General features: G+C 43.7%; 1 protein-coding gene across 3 annotated transcripts in view; it reads left to right on the forward strand.

Moving 5' to 3' along the window:
- The window catches only part of LOC137346182 (CD276 antigen homolog), a 43,969-nt gene that overhangs the window by 14,849 nt on the left and 7,390 nt on the right, over nucleotides 1-21,730 (forward strand). For all 3 annotated transcript variants that reach the window (XM_068009570.1, XM_068009573.1, XM_068009572.1), the window contains 4 exons: nucleotides 4,641-4,766; nucleotides 8,464-8,559; nucleotides 10,067-10,156; nucleotides 16,328-16,407. In XM_068009570.1, the coding sequence (XP_067865671.1) occupies nucleotides 4,641-4,766; nucleotides 8,464-8,559; nucleotides 10,067-10,156; nucleotides 16,328-16,407 (392 nt within the window). The remainder of the gene's footprint in view (nucleotides 1-4,640; nucleotides 4,767-8,463; nucleotides 8,560-10,066; nucleotides 10,157-16,327; nucleotides 16,408-21,730) is intronic.

Genomic DNA, 21,730 nt, shown 5'->3' on the forward strand with positions numbered 1-21,730 from the left:
TAATTTCAATGGGCAAACATATATTCTTTTCAAAACAAAAAACTTTACTTTATTAAAGGCTGTAAAAGGTAGTGCTGCCATCTGTTGGTCCCATGTTTTGTCTGACACTATCAGCTGTGAAGACTCCTGGGTTGCAAAGGTGAAAGGTCATTGTTCTGTCCACCATGGAACAAATTTCAGTTCTGCCTTAGATATTCTGTCAATGCAGGAGTGTTCCAATACTGAGAACTGGGGCAAAGTTAACAGCTCAGTATAACCTCACTCAACACCCTCCTCCATAAAGAAGAGAAATAAGAACCGAAGCTGTCCAGTCAACAGATATGTGCTTTGTCACTGTTAGTGTGTTAGCATTTGCAGAATTATAGAACCTCAACTGTTCATACTGTAAATGTCCATCTTTGTTGTTGGCTCTGCTCTGAAGTCGGGAATTCTGGCATGATGTGCAGTACACTTCATGACATTATCTGTACACCTGATTGCAAATAACACAACATTGCCCATTGAATGCTCAGCAAATAATTTACTCAGTGATTAACGTAGAAGTTGCAGCACAGAAACAGGCCATTGGGCCCAGCTGGTTCATGCCAGTATTTATGCTCCACATGAGCTCCTTCCCCACCCTCTTCATCTCACCCTATCAACATATCCTTCTATTCCTTTCTCCCTCATGTGGTTTCTCAATTTTCTTTTTTCATTCATGGGATGTGGGTGTCACTGGCTATGCCAGCATTTATTGCCCATCCCTAGTTGCCCTTGAGAAGGTGGTGGTGAGCTGCTGCCTTGAACTGCTGCAGTCCATGTGGGGTAGGTACACCCACAGTGCTGTTAGGAAGGGAGTTCCAGGATTTTGACCCAGCGACAGTGCAGGAACAGCGATATAGTTCTGAGTCAGGATGGTGTGTGGCTTGGAGGGGAACTTGCAGGTGGTGGTGTTCCCATGCATTTGCTGCCCTTATCCTTCTAGTTAGTAGAGGTCATGGGTTTGGAAGGTGCTGTCTAAGGAGCCTTGGTGCGTTGCTGCAGTGCATCTTGTAGATGGTACACACTGCTTCTACTGTGCGTCAGTGGTGAAGGGAGTGAATGTTTGTGAATGGGGTGCCAATCAAGTGGGCTGCTTTTTCCTGGATGGTGTCGAGCTTCTTGAGTGTTGTTGGAGCTGCACCCATCCAGGCAAGTGGAGAGTATTCCATCACACTCCTGACTTGTGCCTTGTAGATGGTGGACAGGCTTTGGGGAGTCAGGAGGGGAGTTACTTGCCTCAGGAATCCTAGCCTTTGACTTGCTCTTGTCGCCACGGTATTTATATGGCTGCTCTAGTTCAGTTTCTAGATAATGGTGACCCCTAGGATGTTGATAGTAGGGGATTCAGCGATCGTAATGCCATTGAATGTCAAAGGGTGATGGTTAGATTCTCTCTTGTTGGCGATTGTCCTTGCCTGGCACTTGCATGACGCGAATGTTACTTGTTACTTATCAGCCCAAGCCTGGATATTGTCCAAGTTTTGCTGCATTTCTACATGGACTGCTTCAGTATTTGAGGAGTCATGAATGCTGCTGAACATTGTGCAATCATCAGTGAACATCCCCACTTCTGACTGTATGATTGAAGGAAGGTCATTGATGAAGCAGCTGAAGAGGGTTGGGCCTAGGACACTACCCTGAGGAACTCTTGCAGTGATGTCCTTGAGCTGAGATGATTGACCTCCAAAATCCGCAACCATCTTCCTTTGCGTTCGGTATGACTCCAACCAGTGGAGAGTTTTTTCCCCCCTGATTCCCATTGACTCCAGTTTTGCCAGGGCTTCTTGATGCTATACTCTATCAAATGCTGCCTTGATGTTTCGGGCAGTCACTCGCACCTCACCTCCTTGAGTTCAGCTCTTTTGTCCATGTTTGAACCAAGGCTATAATGAGGTCAGGAGCTGAGTGGCCCTGGCAGAACCCACACTCAGCGTCACTGAGCAGGTTGTTGCTAAGCAAGTGTCGCTTGATAGCACTGTTGACCCCTTCTATCACTTTACTGATTGAGAGTAGGCTGACGGGGCGGTAATTGGCCGGGTTGTACTTGTCCTGCTTTTTGTGTGCAGGACATACCTGGGCAATTTTCCACATTGCCAGGTACTTGCCAGTGTTGTAGCTGTACTGGAACAGCTTGGCTAGCTGCGTGGTAAGTTCTGGAGCACAGCTCTATTCCCCTCAACCACTCCATGGGTAGTGAGTCCACATTCTAACCACTACTTTATGGTCAAGATGTTTCACCTGAATTCCTATTGGATTTATTCATGATTACCTTGTATTTACTATCCCGAGTTTTCTCTCCCCACGAGTGGAAACATCGTCATTGAATCTACCCAATCAAAGAGGTACAGCTTTCCTGATAGTTAACCTCTCAGTTCTGGTATGATTCTTGGGAATCTCTTCTGCACCTTCACCAGTGCCTCTATCGTTCTAACAATATGGAGAGATGAACAGCCATCCAAGTGTGGTCTAACCAAGGTTCGATGCACGTTTAACATAACTTCACAGCTTTTCAATTCTGTTCCTCTGGCGATGATCCCAGTGTGCTTTTTTAATGGCCTTATTAACCTGCATCATGACCTTTGTGATTTGTGTATCTGTACTTCACGATCACTTTGCTCCTCTACCCCATTTAGACTGTTAATTTTCCAAGCAATGGATAGAGTCATAGATTTTCCTCTTTCTTTGCTGTAACTGTTTAACCCACAGTGTCCATGCAGGCTTTCTACAAGAGCAGCTCAGCTAGTTACGCTCCCCTGCCTTTTCCCTCTGGCTCTGCAAATGTTTTCTCTGAAGGCAATTATCCAATTCCCTTTAGAAAACCGTGGCCATGATTGAATCTGCCTCCACTCCACATTCGGGCAGTGCAATCCAGATAACCACTCGCTGTGTTAAAGCTTTTCCTGATGTCACCTTTTGGTTTGTTTGCCATTCACCTGAAGTCGGTGTCCTTTGGTTCTTGACCCTTTCTGCCAGTGGGAACAGTTTCTCCCTGTCTACTCTATCCAAACCCCTCATGATTTTGAAAACCTCTATTAAATCTTTCCAAGGTGAACAGCCCCAATCTATCCACATAACTGAATCCCTCATCCCTTGAACCACCTTGTAAATCTTTTCTGCACCCTCTCTAAGGTCTTTACATCCTTCCTAAAGTGTGGTGCCCAGACCTGGACACAATACTGCAGTTGAGACCAAACCAGTGTTTTATAAAGGTTCACCATAGCTTCCTTGCTTTTGTACTCTATGCCCCTATTTATAAAGCCTAGTATTCCATATGTGTTATGATCAGCATTCTCAACCTGCCCTGCCACCTTCAACGATTTGTGCACATATACCCCAGGTACCTCTGTTTCTGCATCCCCTTTAGAATTCGATCCTTTATTTTATTTTCCTCTCCCCGTTCTTTCTACTAAAATGTATCACTTCACATTTCTCTGCATTAAGTTTCATCTGAAGGTTACGGCAGCATAGTGATAATATTACTGTCCTGGTGAACCAGAGACTTGGACTAATACTCCAGAGGTATGAGTGGGAATCTGCTATGTGTCTGCCCATTCCACCAGCCTATCCGTATTCTCTTGCAGTCTATCATTATCCTCCTCACTGTTCGCAATACTTCCAAGTTCTGTTGTCACCTGTAAACTTTTAAATTGTGTGCTGCACACCCAAATCTAGGTCACTAATATAGATTAAGAAAGCAGTGGTCCTATTACCAACCCCTGGAGAACTCCGCTATATCCCTGCCTCCAGTCTGAAAAACAACCATTCACCACCTCTCGGCTTCCTGTCGCTCAGCCAATTTCATATCCATGCTGCCACTGTCCATTTTATTCCATGGGTTTCAACTTTGCTGGCAAGCCTGTTGTGTGGCACTTTATCAAATGCATTCTGCAAGGCCATGTGCACCTCATCAACTGCGTTACCCTCATCAAACAGCTCTGTTATCTCCTTAACAAACCTCAATCAAATTAGTTATCTTCCTAGTCTTGCTAACAATTTAAAAAAAAAATTTTCATGGGGTGTGGGCAGCACTGGCAAGGCCAGCATTTGTTGTCCAACCCTAATCACCCTTGACAACTGAGTGACTTGCTCGGCCATTTCAGAGGGCAGTTAAGAGTCATCAGGCCAGACCAGGTAAGGACAGCAGATTTCCTTCCCCGAAGGGCATCAGTGAACCAGATGGGATTTTATGACAGTTGATGATCATTTCATGGCACCATTATTAAGATAAACTTTCAATTCCGGATTTCTATTAACGAATTGAATTTAAATTACACCAGCTACCATGGTGGGAGTCGAACCCGTCTCCCCAGGGCATTAGCTTAGGCCTCTGGATTACTAGTTCAGTGACATTACCGCTATCTCCCCCAAACAGTGTCTTATCCACTCTGCTGCTACTTCCCTGACTCCATGCTCTGACCTGAATCATGAACCTTATCAAAGGTCCTTTGAAAATCCAAATGTTCTAACTACTGCATTATCATTCATGGGGCATATCAGCCGCCACAAATGTGTTTTTGTGGTCTTACTTTGAGAGGCAAGACGAAAAATTCAAGAGCGATGGCGTTTATTCTTCATTGTACGAATGTGTGTAAATTGTATTCACTTTGTTCTTTTATTAGGAGCTGCTGGAATCACAGTGTTCATGTTGGTGTTTCTGTGCGCCCTGCTAATATTATCCATATTATCGACTCTTTGTATGATGGCCTGTGTTAGAAAGAGGTTAAACAAGATCTTGAAGAGCAAATGTAAGTGCGGACATAAGTTATATATTTATATCACACTTTCAAAACCCTCATGTTCAGTGTTGAGGCGGGTCTTGGTGAGATTAGGATTTTATCAGGGGAAGGGAGTTAACAGGATGATGAAGCAGACTGCTCAATGTAGTGGTTCAAATTTGGACCTGCTGGGTTCCAGTAAATCATGGTAGGTGGATGGAGGAAAATGTAGGAGGGCCCCGAATGTAGTTTGGCCGTGCCGAGCAGGCGCAGAGGCACACAATCCCAACAGTTTCCCCAGCAGCTCCTTTATTTAAAAAAAACACTGGACACAGGTTGCACATCACATGCTCCACCTCTCGGTTTTTGCATTTTTCACAGGAAGATCCTGAAACAGGTGCTGGAACTTTTCTTTATATATTTAAATTGATCCAACGCTGATTTCAGGTAATTTGCCAATGAAACCTAAAAGCGGAGAGGACCAATACAATGACAACCATGTCACCAGAAGCAGATCGGATGCAGCACCGGATGCCCAGAAATTGGTATATAGTGCACCCATTTTATGCCCAAGAAACAGAAACTCATACCAATTTCTACCCCAGTGTTTCCAAATAAATTCTGCTGAATGTGACACATGCCATGTGCTAGAATGTCAGGTCAGACTCACTATAGAAAATGGACTTGATAATCCTGCTTTGAGTCATTGGTCGGGTCAGACTGAAGTTCTCTGTCTGTAGCATCAGGCTGCTGCTCTCGAATTTCACTGCTGGGTGCACATCACCACTGCCTGTCCTCTATATGGTAATGACCCCCTCCCCAGCCGAGGATTGGAGACAGGGTTCAGGAAGAGGCCAAAGCGCCGGATAGAGTTTATTTGTTGAAACCTCCAGATGATGAGGCCATCACTGGCAGAGCATGATGGGCCAACTAACCTCCATCTATGCTATGATTTAATGTGGAATAGACAATGACTGAGGTAAATAGAGTGACTGAGAGTGAAGTAAGATTCACCCTCTGAAAAAAGGTTTAGAGAGTTTGATTTGTAATCCCAGAGGAAGAGTCTAAAACAGTAACACTGAGACCAGCAGCAAGAACTGACAGAAGTAACAAAAACTTTTTCAAGTTAATTCCTATTTTTGTAATTTGTGAATTTTTATAATATTCCTGAGCACAATTTGTGGACGGTATGGGGTGTATTAGTGATTGCCTTCTATACCTGTAGAATTAGACTGAGAGTGCTGAGTACTGCAAATTGTACAAACTAACTTGCATTTTTATAGCATCTTTCACAACCTATGGCAGTTCAGACCCAATGAAGTACTTTTTGAAATCTAGTCCCTGTTGTAATGTAGGAAGCACAGCCAGGTCCCAGAAACATCAATGAGATAAATGACCAGGTAACTTTGTTTGATGTTTGAAGGATGTGTTGACCAGGACCCCAGGAAAACTCCCCTGCTCTTCCTTTAAAATAACACCATAGAATCTTTTTACATCTACCTGAAGGGGAGTAAGGGACCTCAGTTTAACATTTCTTCCAAAACACGGCACCTCCAACAGTGCCACACTCCCTCAGTACTGCACTGAAATGCCAGCCCAGATGATGTGCTGTAGTCTCTGGAGCAGGGTTGATCTGCAACCTTCTGACTCTTTGACAAGACTGGCATTAACTGAGCCACAGCTGACACCTATGCACTCATAGGATCACAAATATCATACCAGAAATGTTGGAGAACACAGGGCTTAGTGAGGGAGAGGAACTGAAAGAAATCAGTATTAGTAGAGAAATGGTGTTGGAGAAATTGATGGGATTGAAGGCCGATAAATCTCCAGGGCCTGATGGTACCTGAGAGTACTTAAGGAAGTGGCCCTAGAAATAGTGGATGCATTGGTGGTCATCTTCCAAGATTCTATAGACTCTGGAACAGTTCCTACAGATTGGAGGGTAGCTAATGTAACCCCACTATTTAAAAAGTGAGGTCGAGAAAAAGCAGGGAATTATAGACCAGTCAGCCTGATGTCGGTAGTGGGGAAAATTCTAGAGTCCATTATCAAAGATTTTATAGCAGAGCACTTAGAGAGCAGTGGTAGATTTGGGCAGAGTCAGCATGGATTTACGAAAGGGAAATCATGCTTGACAAATCGACTAGAATTCTTCGAGGATGTGACCAGTAGAGTTGATGAGGGGGAGCCAGTGAAGTGATCTTTTTGGACTTTCAGAAGGCTTTTGATAAAGTCCCACAAGAGACTAGCATGTAAAATTAAAGCGCGTGGGATTGGGGGTAGTGTATTGCAATGGATAGAAAATTGGTTGGCAGACAGGAAACAGAGTAAGGATAAATGGGTCTTTTTCCGAATGGCAGGCAGTGACTAGTGGGGTACTGCAGGGATCGGTGGTGCTAGGACCCCAGCTATTCACAATATACATTCATGATTTAGATGAAGGAACTAAATGTAATATCTCCAGATTTGCAGATGACACAAAACTGGGTGGGAGGGTGAGTTGTGAGGAGGATGCAGAGAGGCTCAGGGTGATTTGGACAAGTTGAGTGAATGGGCAAATGCATGGCAGATGCAGTAAATTGTGGATAAATGTGAGGTTATCCACTTTGGTAGCAAAAACCAAAGTGAGCGGTTTGGGAGAGAGGGGAATATGCAGCGAGACCTAGGTGTTCTCGTACACCAGTCGCTGAAGGTAAACATGCGGGTGCAACAGGCGGTAAAAAAGGCAAATGGTATGTTGGCCTTCATCGTGAGAGGATTTGAGTACAGGAGCAGGGATATCTTGCTGCAATTATACAGGGCCTTGGTGAGGCCACACCTGGAATATTGTGTGCAATTTTGGTCTCCTTATCTGAGGAAGGATATTCTTGCTATCGAGGGAGTGGAGCGAAGGTTTACCAGACTGATTCCTGGGATGGCAGAACTGACATATGAGGAGAGATTGAGTGGGTCAGGATTATATTTGCTGGAGTTCGGAAGAGTGAGGGGGGGATTTCTTGGAAACCTTTAAAATTCTAACAGGACTTGACAGGGTAGATGCAGGAAGGATGTTCCCGATGGTGGGGGAGTACAGAACCAGGGGTCATAGTCTAAGGATACGGGGTAAACCTTTCAGGACTGAGATGAGGAGAAATGTCTTCACCCAGAGAGTGGTGAGCCTGTGGAATTCGCTACCACAGAAAGCAGTTGAGGCTCAATGTTTTCAAGAAGGAGTTCAATATAGCTCTTTGGACTAAAGTGATCAACGGGTATGGGGTGAAAGCCAGAACAGGCTACTGAGTTGGATGATCAGCCATGATCATAATGAATGGCGGAGCAGGCTCGAAGGGCCAAATGGCCTACTCCTGCTCCTATTTTCTATGTTTCTACAGCCTTAGGAGAGGAAAATAATGGAGAAAATGTTCCTGCTGCTGGGACTATTGGATCACCTGGGCATTGTGAATAGATGGGCAAACAGGTACCATATATCCACTTCATTTTCTACCTGATTTTAAATGGATAGAATATCTCAGACTGTTCGGGGCATGGGCTCTTCCCTGTCTGATTTTTCCTGTATTTGCTGCACAGAAGTGATTCATTAATCCCGAATGCAGGAACAGGACAATCTTCCCGTACTACTTCTGACCAGCTGCATTCCCCAGAGACCCAGCTACAGTCAGACAGATCAGGATTTGTGTGTGTGGGACCTGTGTGCACTCTGTGATTCTGTTTTATTTGGTTGCAGTTTGCCCTCTATTGCTGGGTGCAGTAATTACATCAGGTGTCATCACTGTGATATGGGTGTCAGCTGTTCTCATTGAGGAAACAGTGAAACAAATGGGTGAGTATTTCATGATGAACAAATTAATTCTGATGTCAGATCCTGTGAGGGAGAGCATGATTCAGACCTAATTGCTCAGTTATTGTTACTACAGTTTTTATTGGAAACTATCGAATTATTGGGGTTTAAAGTGAAGGAGGAGGCCATTTGGCCCATTGTGTCTGTGCCACCTCTTTGCTAGACCAATCCACATATAATCTCGGAGCCCTGTATCACCTTCTGCTTTGAATATTTTATCCAGTTTTCCCTTGAAAGATGAGATGGGAACCGTTGCAATCACTCCTTGTGGTGAAACATTCGTTACTGTAAAAATTCAGTGGAAAGAGATTCCTCCAAACTTTTTTTTTTCCTTTTGACAGTTTTGAAGTGATATAATACATACAACACAGAAACAGGCCATTCGGCCCAACCAGTCCATGCCGGCATTAATGCTCCACTCAGACCTCCATCTCCAACCCCAAACCATCCTCCTTCATTAAACTCGTACAGCATATTCACATTTCCGTTTTATGCTTAACTAGTTTCCGTTTAACTGCATCTATATTATTTGCCTCAACTACTCCATGTGGTAGTGAATTCTACATTTGCTGCACTCTTTGGGTAAAGAAGTTTCTTTGTATTTCCCTATTTATTTGTGACCGTTATAGTGATGGCATCTAGTTTCACTCCTTCCCACAAGTGGAAACACCGTGTGTGTCCACTCTATCAAAACCTGTCATAATTTTGAACATTTCTGTTAGGTCACCCCTCAGCACTCACAATACATCCGATGATGTGCTGTTTTACGAGAATGACATGTATTGTTCTGCTGCTGAGATGAAGTATTTAGACGACAAAATCTTAATAACTAAGTAAATGCTGGTGAGTTCATTGTCATTGTGAAGAAATTGCAGACAGTCTGACTCTAGTAGTTTCACTCCCTGCAGTGTTTCTCCGTACACTCCGAATGACGACTGTCTTTATTTTTGATGCATTTTTCTTTAAGTGCAACAGAACCATTTAAAGTATGCTGAATAAGAAATACCTACTGATGGCTGGGGTTTTCAGTTTCAGTGCTCCGTGTCACCCTGGAAGCAAATTTTGGAAATTCTGCACCAGGTGCTCATAATTTTCAGATAATTAAAATCAACGATTGTGCATTTCATGTCCCTCATTTCCGGTTTTGTGATGTATGCTCCCAGCTGTGTCCAGAGTGTGAAAACACAATGCCCTGGCCAGTCATTTTATTATAATAAAGGAGATGTACATCATACCAAATGTACTGGAGATAATAGAAGCTGCAAAGGGTGGAAGCCGAGGATTTCTAGTGAAGATGATATAACTGAGAGGCCTATAATGAGGGTACAGTTAATTTTTCTAATGACCTGTGACTTGTATACAAGTCAAAGAATATATGTTACATCATATATTTATTGCACTTGCTTTTGTATATATTATAATGAGTCTTTCAATTAATATGCTGATTAGAATTGCAGTTTATGGATTTATCTGGTGATATCTATTGCAGATAAAGGATGTGAGCCAGCAGCCAATCTACAATCAAATATAATTCCTGCTGTGGTGGTGCCGTTAGTTTTCTGTTCACTTTACATCGTATGTAAGTATTGATGATGCAGTTACAGGTTGTTTCACAACCGTTGTAATGGATACAAAGTGCTGTGGGCAGGAGCTGTGACTGACTGAGATTTTCCACTTCACTCGCTCCTGGTGACCACTGGGAGTGTAGATTGGGAAATTCTGTACCTCCAGCCCATGACTATCCAATCACTAATTTTTACTGGGTAAAATACATTAAAAGCTGGGAATGTGGAATATTCTGATATTATTGTCTGCTTTGTCCCAGGAGTGTTGAAGTGGGAAATCCTGTCCAAAATTCTTCATTCTAGCATTTGTCATTGGGATTTTGTGAAATGTGTGAAAGGACTTTATTTTCAGGAGTGGCAGTTTAACACGTTGGAGCTCTGATATACTTTGGTACTTTTTGACATACATGGTTCAGCTGAGTGAGTGTCAGTTTAAGGTCTGCACGAGATATTCTCTTTGGTACAGTGCCACCAGGCTCCTGTCTAAGTAGACCCCACGTTCATTATGATCAGGAGTTCACCTTTACTGCACAATATCTAGTTATGATAGTGTGACCAGGAAGTAGTAACAATGAAATCCAGTCATTGTGTGAACTGAATAGTTAATTTCACACATGTTACCACGCCTGTTTCTCCAAACTTCTGAAAGGCCGAGTGATAACTTGTGTGATGAAGCTAATTATAGACTAATCGGCTGGTTTTATTTTGCAAAGCATATGTAGATGGGAGAATTGTAAGCTATTTCATAATGCTCCTCATAACATAGAAAATAAAGCATGTACACTCTCCCTGCTAGCAGGCTAAATTTCTGGGAAGCGAGTCAGCTAAACTTCCCTGACTTTCCTTCTTGGCTGAACAGGAGGCCAAAAGCTTGCTCTCCAATCCTCGCCCAGCTCTTGTATCTGGATTGGTTAGTTCAGCTGCCAGTCAAGACCACTGATTGGATAAATCAAGTACAAAAGCAAGGAAGTTGTCATAAACCTGTATAAAATACTGGTTTGGCCTCAACTGGAGTTTTGCATCCAGTTCCAGGTGCCACACTTTAGAAAAGATGTGAAGGCATTAGAGAGAGTGCAGAAAAGATTCATGAGAATGGTTCCAGGGACAAGGAACTTCAGTTATGTATATTGATTGAAGAAGTTGGGATTGTTTTCCTTGGAGTTGAGAGGAGATTTGATAGAGGTATTCAAAATCATGAGGGGTCTGGACAGAGATCAGGAAAAACTGTTCCCATTGGTGGAAGGATCAAGAACGGGAGGTCACAGATTGAAGGTAATTGACAAAAGAAACAATTGCGACATGAGGAAAAACTTTTTCACACAGCGAGTGGTCATAATCTGGAATGCACTACCTGAGAGTGTTGTGGAGGCAAGTTCAATTGAGGCATTGGATGTTGGAGATGTTTATTTCTGGAATTACTCCAAGCCTATTAATACACTAATGACATTCTGGCATTTTATTAATGGGGCATAGAGCACAAAAGGTGATATATTTCTACAAGACAATGGCTAGGCCACACTTAGAGCAGTGCATACAGTTTTTTGGGCACTGTTGTAGAAAGGACATGGAAGCCGTGGTAAACGGGCAATGTCGATTCATTAGGAAGATGCCAGGAATGAAAAAGAATGGTTAAAAGGAGAGATTTGAGATATTGGCATCATTTCCACTGGATAAATGAAGGCTAAGAGGACATTTTAAAGGCTTTTAAAATTGGTTTCACACAGGATTACATAGGATACACAGCATAGAAACAGGCCATTCGGTCAACCAGTCCATGCTGGCATTTATGCTCCACTTAAGCCTCCTCCCATCTTTCATCCTCTAAATCTATCATCGTAACCCTCTATTCCCTTCTCCCTCATACGCTTGTCTAGTTTCACCTTAGATGCATTTATACTATTCGCTTCAATCACTTTCTGTGGTAGCAAGTTCCACATTCTCACCACTCTGAGTAAAGAGGTTTCCTCTGCCCGGCCTGGAGATCCAGACTCGATTTTATGGTCCCCAGGCCCTTAATCGGTCTGAGGCGGACTTCCACTTTATTGAGGCAGGAGGTCCTGCCTAATGGAGCTGCTGGCCAATCAACGGGCCTGCTGCTCTTAGTCCCAGCAGTGCCACCAGCAACAATGGCCAGCTTCAAGAAGAAGAGGACGGACAGTCCCAAGAAAAGGTAAGTTTTTGGGGCCTTGCTGGGGACGATCAGTCGGGCATGTTGTGCTTGGTGGGGGGGGGGGGGGGGGGGGAAGGGGGTGTGGTTTGGGCATCGGGGGCGGACCTCCATTGGGCACAGGGTGCCTGATCAGGTGGGACACCCCCCACAGGCCATCAGAAAGCTGCCTACTTTTAACAGGTGGCTTTTCTTGGGCATGGGCCGTCTGCTTGCGAATAGTAAAATCCCCATGGTGGTGAGCGGAGGACCTGAAGTGACCGTTAATTGGAAATGGTCCACCTGCCCCAGGCCAATCTATTAACCTGGCTTTCGTCATACTTATGTCCTTCTTTATGATCATCTTAAAGTGTATTCATATTATGATCATTATTGCTTAGATGTTCCCCTACTTTTTTACTACTTTGCTCTGGTTCATTCCCCATTACTAGCTCTAATAGCGAATCTTCCCTTGTTGGACTTTTTACATATTGGGTTAGAAAGGCATTCTGTACATATTGTAGGATCTTCATTCCCTTATCCCCTTTAACAACCTCTTCTGTCTAATTAATATTGGAGTAATTGAAAGCACCCCCCCCCCCACCCCCACCATGGTTATTCTGTTATTTTCTCCATTTCCTGATTTGTCCCTTCCACTGAGGTGGTCTGTATGTAAAACCAAACCTATTATTGTAATTGACCCTTTATTATCCTTTATCTCTTTCTAAATGGATTCTATTTTTGTCTTGCAAGTAGCTGCGGCCCTTTTCTCTACTGCCGTTATGTTGTCCCTAATAAGTACAGCTACTCCACCTTCCCCTTTTTCTCTCTCTCTCTCTCTCTTTTCTAAATCTGTCATACCCTGCAATGTTTATTTCCCAGTCCTGATTTTTCTGTAGCCATGTCTCAATAACCCCTATTATGTCTGGTTGCTGGTTGATTTGCCTCCAGCTCTCCTGTTTTATGATGTACACTGTATGCATTGCTCTATAGACTCATTTGTAATAGATTTCCTCTCATTTATGCTTAACCATCTGTTTAGACTCCTCCTGTTCTGTAACTCTATTCACTATCTTGAAATCAATGTCCTCCCGACTTATACTTTCCATGCTCTCCCTACTCTCGTTTTGTTTTATTTACATTTAGACTACTTACCTTTCTTGTAGATCCCTCCCCCACCCCACCCCAACCATTTTACTAGTTTAAAGCCTTTGCCACCTCCCTATTTACCCTTTCCATTCAGATACTGGTTCAGGTGGAGCCCATCCCATTGGTACAGCTCCTTTCTGTCCCAGAATTGTTGCCAATGCCCTGTGAAAAGGAACTCCTCTTTCCCACACCAGACCTTTAGCCATGTGTTAATCCTCCTGATCTGTCTGCTCCAATGCCAATTTGCATGTGGCTTGAGGTCCTGCTATTAATTTAGAGCCTGACTCCTGATACTCTTTCAGCAGGACCTCCTCCCTGTTCCTAACTGTCGTTTGCTTCAACACAGACCACGACAACTATATTTACCCCTCCTTTTCCAAATTTCCTCTCGAGCTGCCATGAGATATCCCTTACCCTGGCACCGGGTAGGCAACGCACCCTTTCAAATTCTTGTTCTTGGCTGCAGAGGTTGCTATCTATCCCCCTAATTATAGTGTCTCATTACCATATTTCTATTCTGCTCTTCCCACACTGGACAGCCTTCTGAGCCACACTACCTCTGTCTGCATTAAGGCTGTCCTCCCTGCAGTATTTCTCCTGCTGTCTACCTGTGAGAACTACATTGTATCTGTTGGACAGGAACAGTGTCTGCGGGTCCTCCTTCTCAATCTGCTAAATCCCCGCTGCCCAGCTCCCGGTCAGTCACACCTTCCCCGAACTTGTTTTCCTCGGGGTGTGACTGTATTCTGGATAAAACTGTCCAGAAATTCCTCCCCCTCCTTTCTGTGTCAGAGTCTCTGCAACTCGCACTCCAGCTCAATGAGTGAGTCGGAGAGTTTCGAGATGGAAACATCTCCAAACGTGTTTGCTCAGGACAGTCTCACCATGCAGAAATTCCCACATTCTGCAGTCCAGGCACACAACCTGCTCTGCCATGTCTTCGACCAACTCCTCAACATTCCTTAATCACTATGAAAACAGGGTGCTTACTTAACTCGGGGTATATTGGGGAGTCGGTGATGACCATCAATTTAAAAGTGAGAGGAGAGATTTTTTTTTTTAACAGAAGGTTATTGAAGCATGGGAGGAGTGTATGAGGCAGGGACCATTGCATCTTTTAAGGGCAGAATAGATGAACATTTGAAGCAGAGGAAGATACAGACCTAAGAGGAGAGCAGGGCAATGGTAATGGATCTGAATTGCTGGAGTCAAACACTGAATGGCCTCCTCCTGTGATTTATTATAAACTAATGGTCCTATGAAAGAATGGTCAACCACCATTATTTGGATCAAAGGGACTGCGGTCAGTGGTGATGTCAATTACCTGATGTATTGTAAGCGACTAATGTTCCTTATCATGGAGAAATAAATGGATAAACCTTCAACTGCAAGAGGAATCTAAATGGTTATTCACAAACATGTATATTTTCTCAAATTTGTCTAGACTCCGTTGAGCAACATTCCAGAATTAGTTGGGATGCAGGGATGTGGTGAATGGTCCATTATACTCCCTAAGATGGGAATTGTTTCACTTGTCGTCACTTGGGAAGCAACTGTAATCGATACTTACAGGGTTTCTCTGTGAAGCTTTCGGTAATTGTAAAGATTGGTTTTGTTCTCAGGACATTGATGTTGTTGACATGGCTGCATTTATTAACCATCCCTATTTGCTCTGTGAAGCTGAAGGGCTCCTTCCTTCACCCACTGCCCTTGTGGTGATAGTGTTAGGTGTGGAATTCCAGGACCTAAAGCTGCAATGATGAATGAATCTCCAGGTTAGAGTGGTGTATGACTTGGGGAAGTCGGAGGTGATTGTCCTCCCACTACATTACAGCTCTTGTTCTTTTCAGTGATGGCCCTTGCAGGATATGGAGTTTCTGCAGTGTATTGGAGACCATACATACTGCAACCACAGTGCACTGGTGATGGAGGGGTTGGAGATCAAGTCCCATGACAGGCGCAGATCTAAGGAACTTCTCTGTTTGTGGATGGTGTTGAACTTCTTCATTATTGTGGCTGCACCCATTCAGGTGACTGGTGAGGATTCCATCAGACTCTTGATGTGAGTCTTGTAGGCGGTGGAGAGGCTTTGAGGGGCCAGAATGTGAGCCACTTGTCACAGAGCACCCATCCTCTGTCCTGCTGTAGTAACCATGATGTTGATATGGTTGGTCCAGTTGAGTAATGGTGACCCCCAAGATGTTGATGCGAGGGGACTGAGCAATGGTGGCGGTGTTGGAAGGTCCTGGAGAAATTTCTAGGATTCATGTTTGAGATGCTCATTATTTATCATTTCTGTGGAGGAAAGGTTAACCTGTCACTTATCAGCCCAGCCTGGAAATTGTCCAGGCCCCTCTATAAGCTGGTATGGGCTGATTAATTATTGTTCTGAATGGAGCCGAATATCATGAATTTAGCTGATCCAATAGGAACCTTCATTTTCTTTAGCTGTCCCTGAGACCTACCTTTTACTTTGCTGATTATTGCATGAATTAATTTGTAACATTTTTGTTTACGTCTTGTTTTTTTGTGAATGTGATTATTCGGCACTTTGGCTTTTTCTTATCACACCCTCCTTTTGACTGGCTCGTTTCCTGTTTGCCAATTACAAAATGGCGAGTTAACCTGAGACTGCAGGACAATGTTTTCACCTATTTCTTTGAAATACCCTTGCTGCCACTTTAGCAGAGGTGTTAAAATAAGTAGGTTAATATCATGGACCAGGGAATTTCATGAGCTGTTAAACCGTGGTACACTGTGCGGTTAAAATTTGAAGGGGAAAATGTTTTGGGAAGGAACTTACAGACTGATATTCTAATCATCCATTGAATGAAAACTTTTACTCTGTTTATTTTTGCATTGATATAATTCACTATGTTTACATCAACAGATAAAAAACACAAACAACGGACAACTAGAACTCTGTCTGCATGTCCCAGTGTAAAAGAACCTGATGAACTTCAACATACTGTAAGTATTGGGTTCAGATACTAGTGACAACCTTTCTGTAAATGAACATTGCTGCAGCTCTCTCAGATGACTGTAGTCTGAAATGGAAGATACTGTTTCATTTTGTTGCTTGAGTAATTTTTGTGGAGAATGCAAAGTGCTCCAGCATATACTGAGCAAAATGCATGAATGCCACTGAGCTGACTGCAAGTGGAAGTGTTTGATCCCACTGATGTCCAGATAAAGGGGATTATTTCTCCTGTTATTATCAGGTGAGGAAGGGTCACAAGGCTCCCTCTTGTCCTTCCTCTTACTTGACTGTAACAGGGTTTATTCCTTTTTAAACAGTGGATGTGCTTCCCACTTCAGTGAGTGTTTTACCTTTGTTATGATCATCAAAGAACCAATTGGACAGGTTTAAACAAGAAAGGGGTGAGTTTATTATATTTAACAATCTAAACCTGATCTTAAAAAAAAAAACCTAAATTACATTACACATTCATGAATATTCACATGAGAATCACATACACACATAGATTAGAGTAATGAGGGATAGATTTGTGGTTGGATTAGAGTCCAGAACAAATAAAAATTAATACATAGTCTGTAGGGTTGGATGATTCCATTGTCTTCTGGCTGAAGTTGTGTTTTTGAAGTCTCTGGCTGGTAAATGTGCAGTTTGTGGCTGGCCCACCTGGTTCAGACTTTTCTTGTAGGCAGAATTGTCGGTGGCTTTCTTCCCCCTAGTGTCTTTGTCTTGGATCCAGCAACCAGCAGCTAGACTTTGCACGCCCCCACCAGACTTTCTGGAGGAAAAGAGAGCGAGAGAGAGAGAGCCCTACTGGCTTCTGCCCAGAATGAGTCACTGGCTTGCCTGCTTTGTCCAAGGCAAACTCCCAGCTTTCACAGGGATGGACAGGTGGTCCTTGGTGTATTTGTTTGGAACCTTCTAATGAGATTCAAGTTTAGGAATTTCAGTCTCTCAGACCTCAGGATGCTAACGTTTACACCTGGAAGGGTTGACCCTTTCGAGGTTAATGTTCCAGGATAGCTTTGAATTAGCCCTGCTAATGAAAGCAGTCTCCTTTGGTTCATTCAATAGAGCAAACCATTGTTTTGGGTACTGGCTCATCAAACATGTGTCTCCTCTTTAATGCCTTGGTAGGTGCAAAGTGCTGTTGGGGAGGGTTTAAATTAAATTGGCAGGAGGTTGGGAATCTAAGAGGGAGTTCAGATTGGAGGGAAGCAAAATTCGCTAACAGAAAGTAGAGAAGTAGGAAGTGAAATTGGAAGGCAGACGAGACGAAGGCAAACATCAAATAGGATCGGAATGCAGAATGTTTAGACAAAGTTAAGGGTACTCTATCTGAATGCACACAGCATTTGCAACAAGGTAGATGATTTGAAGGCACAAAAGGAGGTAAATGGGTTTGACTTAATTGCCATTATGGAAATGTGGTTATGGGGTGATCAGGACTGGGAACTGGATATTCATTTAGGAGGGATAGGCAGAGGGGGAAAGGAGGTGGAGTAGAACTGTTAATAAAGGGCGGGATCATTACATTAGTAAGAGAATCTTGGATTGAAGGAGCAAGATGTAAAATCAGTTTAGGTGGAGCTAAGGAACAGCAAACATTGATGGGAATTGTTTTATAGGCCACTAAAATGTAGTGGTAATGCTGGGCATGGTAGAATTCAAGAAAGTAGAGCTGCATGTATCATGGGCAATACAGTAATAATGGGTGACTTCAGTTTACATATAGATTGGGAAAACCTAATTAGCATTCGTGCTAATAATTCCTGGAATGTGTACAAGATGGGTTTCTGGAGAAGTACGTTGAAGAACCAAGTAGGGATTGAGCTATTTTAGGTTGGGTATTGTGCAGTGAGACCTGGCTAATTAACAGCTTTGCTGTAAAGGAGCCATTAGGAAATGGTGACCACAATATGATAGAATTCTGCATTAAGTTTGAAAGGGATATCGTTCATTCTGAAACTACAGTCTTAAAAACAAAGGAAACTATGAAGGGCAAGTTGGATGTGGTGGATTGGGAAAATACATGAAAAAATGTAACAGTAAACAGGCAATGGTTACTTTTTTAAAGAAGTATTAATGGTTTATAACAAGTATACATTTCTCTAAGACACAAAAACCCAACAGGAAAGATGAAATAAAGAGGCAGTACTCAAAAAAAACTAATTGGATTGCAAGTTGATAAATCCCCTGGACCAGATGAGCTACATTCTAGAGTATTAAAGAGGTGTCTATAGAGATAGTAGATGGTAAGTGGCTATCTTTCAAAATTCGATAGATTCTGGAAGGGTTCCTGCAGACTGGAATGCAGCAAATGTAACCCTGCTATTTAAGAAGGGAGCAAGAGAGAAAACAGAACTACAGACCTGTTAGTTCGATGTCAGTAGTAGGGAAAATATTGGAATCTATTATAAAGTATGAAATAACTAGACACTTGGAAAATACTGATATGATTGGGCAGAGTCAACATGGATTTGTGAAAGGGAAATCATGTTTGACAAACTGTTGGAGTTTGTTGAGGATGTTACTTGCAGCATAGCTAAAAGAGAACTAGTGGATGTGGTGTATTTGGATTTTCAGAAGGCTTTTGATAAGGTCCCACACAGGAGGTTAGTAAACAAAATTAGAGCACATGGGATTGGCGGTAATATACTGCAATGAATTGAAAATTGGTTAACAGACAGATAGCAGAGAGTAAGAATAAATGGGTCATTCTCAAGTTGGCAGGCTGTTACTAGTGGTGTATTGCAAGGATCAGTGCTTGGGCCACAGCTGTTCACAATCTATATAAATGACTTGGATATGGGGACCAAATGTAATATTTCCAAATTTGCGAAGACACAAAACTAGGAGGCAGTGTAAGTTGTGAGGAGGATGCAAGGAGGCTTCAAGGGTTTTGGACAGGCTAGGTGAATGGGCAAGGAAATGGCAGATGGAATATAATTTGAAAAAGTGTGAAGTGATCCACTTTGGTAGCAAAAACAGAAAGACTGAGTATTTCTTAAATGATAAGAGGTTGGGAAGTGTTGATGTCCAAAGAGACCTGGGTATCCTTGTTCATAAGTCCCTCGGCACCAGAAACGACAATGGCAAACCCTGCCCTGTCGACCCTGCAAAGTCCTCCTTACTAACATCTGGGGGCTTGTACCAAAGTTGGGAGAGCTGCCCCAAAGACTAGTCAAGCACCAGCCTGACATAGTCGTACTCACAGAATTATACCTGACCGACAATGTCCCAGACACTACCATCACAATCCCCGGGTATGTCCTGTCCCACCAAGAGGACAGACCCAGCAGAGGTGGCGGCACAGTGGAGAGGGAGTTGCCCTGGGCGTCCTCAACATCGACTCTGGACCCCATGAAGTCTCATGGCATCAGGTCAAACATGGACAGGGAGACCTCTTACTGAATTCCACCTACCACCCTCCCTCAACTGATGAGTCTGTACTCCTCCATGTTGAACAGCACTTGGAGGAAGCACTGAGAGTGGCAAGGGCACAGAATGTACTCTGGGTGGGAGACTTCAATGTCCATCACCAAGAGTGGCTCGGTAGCACCACTACTGACCGAGCTGGCCAAGTCCTAAAAGACATAGCTGCCAGACTGGGTATGCGGCAGGTGGTGAGGAAACCAACAAGAGGGGAAAACATACTTGACCTCCTCCTCACTAATCTACCTGCCACCGATGCATCTGTCCATGACAGTATTGGTAGGAGTGACCACCGCACAGTCCTTGTGGAGACAAAGTCCCGCCTTCAGTTTGAGGATACCCTCCTTCGTGTTGTGTGGCATTACCATCGAGCTAAATGGATAGATTTTGAACATATCTCGCAATGCAAAACTGGGCATCCATGAGGTACCGTGGGCCATCAGCAGCAGCAGAATTGTACTCCACCACAATCTGTAACCTCATGCCCAGCATATCCCCTACTCTACCATTACCATCAAGCCAGGAGACCAAACCTAGTTCAGTGAAGAGTGCAGGAGGGCATGCCAGGAGCAGCAGCTAGCATGCCTCAAAGTGAGGTGTCAACCTGGTGAAGCTACAACACAGGACTGTCTGCGTGCCAAACTGCGTAAGCAGTATGCGATAGACAGAGCGAAGCGATCCCATAACCAATGGATCAGATCTAAGCTCTGCAGTCCTGCCACATCCAGTCATGAATGGTGGTGGACAATTAAACAACTAACCGGAGGAGGTGGCTCCCCAAATATCCCCATCCTCAATGATTGGGGAGCCCAGTACATCAGTGCGAAAGATGTGGTTGAAGCATTTGCAACAATCTTCAGCCAGAAGTTCTGAGTTGGTGATCCATCTTGGCCTCCTCCAGAAGTCCCCAGCATCACAGATGCCAGACTTCAGCCAATTCGATTCACTCTGCGTGATAACAAGAAATGACTGAAGGCACTGGATACTAGAAAGGTTATGGGCCTTGACAATATTCCGGCAATAGTACTGAAGACCTGTGCTCCAGAACTTGCCGTGCCCCTAGCCAAGCTGTTCCAGTACAGCTACAACACTGGCACCTACCCTGCAATGTGGAAAATTGCCCAAGTATGTCCTGTACACAAAAAGCAGGAAAAATCCAACCCGGCCAATTACTGCCCCATCAGTCTACTCTCAGTCATCAATAAAGTGATGGAAAGTGTCATCAACAGTGCCATCAAGCGGCACTTGCTGAGCAATAACCTGTTCAGTGATGCTCAGTTTGGGTTCCGCCAGGGCCACTCAGCTCCTGACCTCATTACAGCCTTGGTTCAAACATGGACAAAAGAGCTGAACTCAAAAGGTGAGGTGAGAGTGACTGCCCTTGACATCAAGGCAGCATTTGACCAAGTATGGCATCAAGGAGCCCTGGCAAAATTTGAGGTCAATGGGAATCAGGAAAATCCTCCGCTGGCTGGAATAATATCTAGCTCAAAGGAAGATGGTTGTGGTTGTTGGAGGTCAATCATCTGAGCTCCAGGACATCACTGCAGGCATTCCTCAGGGTAGTGTCCTAGGCCTAACCATCTTCAGATGCTTCATCAAGGACCTTCCTTAAATCATAAGGTCAGAAGTGGGGATGTTCGCTGATGATTGCACAATGTTCAGCACCATTCGTGACTCCTCAGATACTGAAGCAGTCTGTGTAGAAATGCAGCCAGACTTGGACAATATCCAGGCTTGGGCTGATAAGTGGCAAGTATCATTTGTGCCACACAAGTGCCAGGCAATGACCATCTCCAACAAGAGAGAATCTACCCATCTCCCTTTGACATTCAATGGCTGGCATTACCATCGCTGAATCCCCCACTATCAACATCCTTG

This window comes from Heterodontus francisci, chromosome 29, assembly GCF_036365525.1.
Source record: "Heterodontus francisci isolate sHetFra1 chromosome 29, sHetFra1.hap1, whole genome shotgun sequence".
Taxonomy (NCBI): domain Eukaryota; kingdom Metazoa; phylum Chordata; class Chondrichthyes; order Heterodontiformes; family Heterodontidae; genus Heterodontus; species Heterodontus francisci.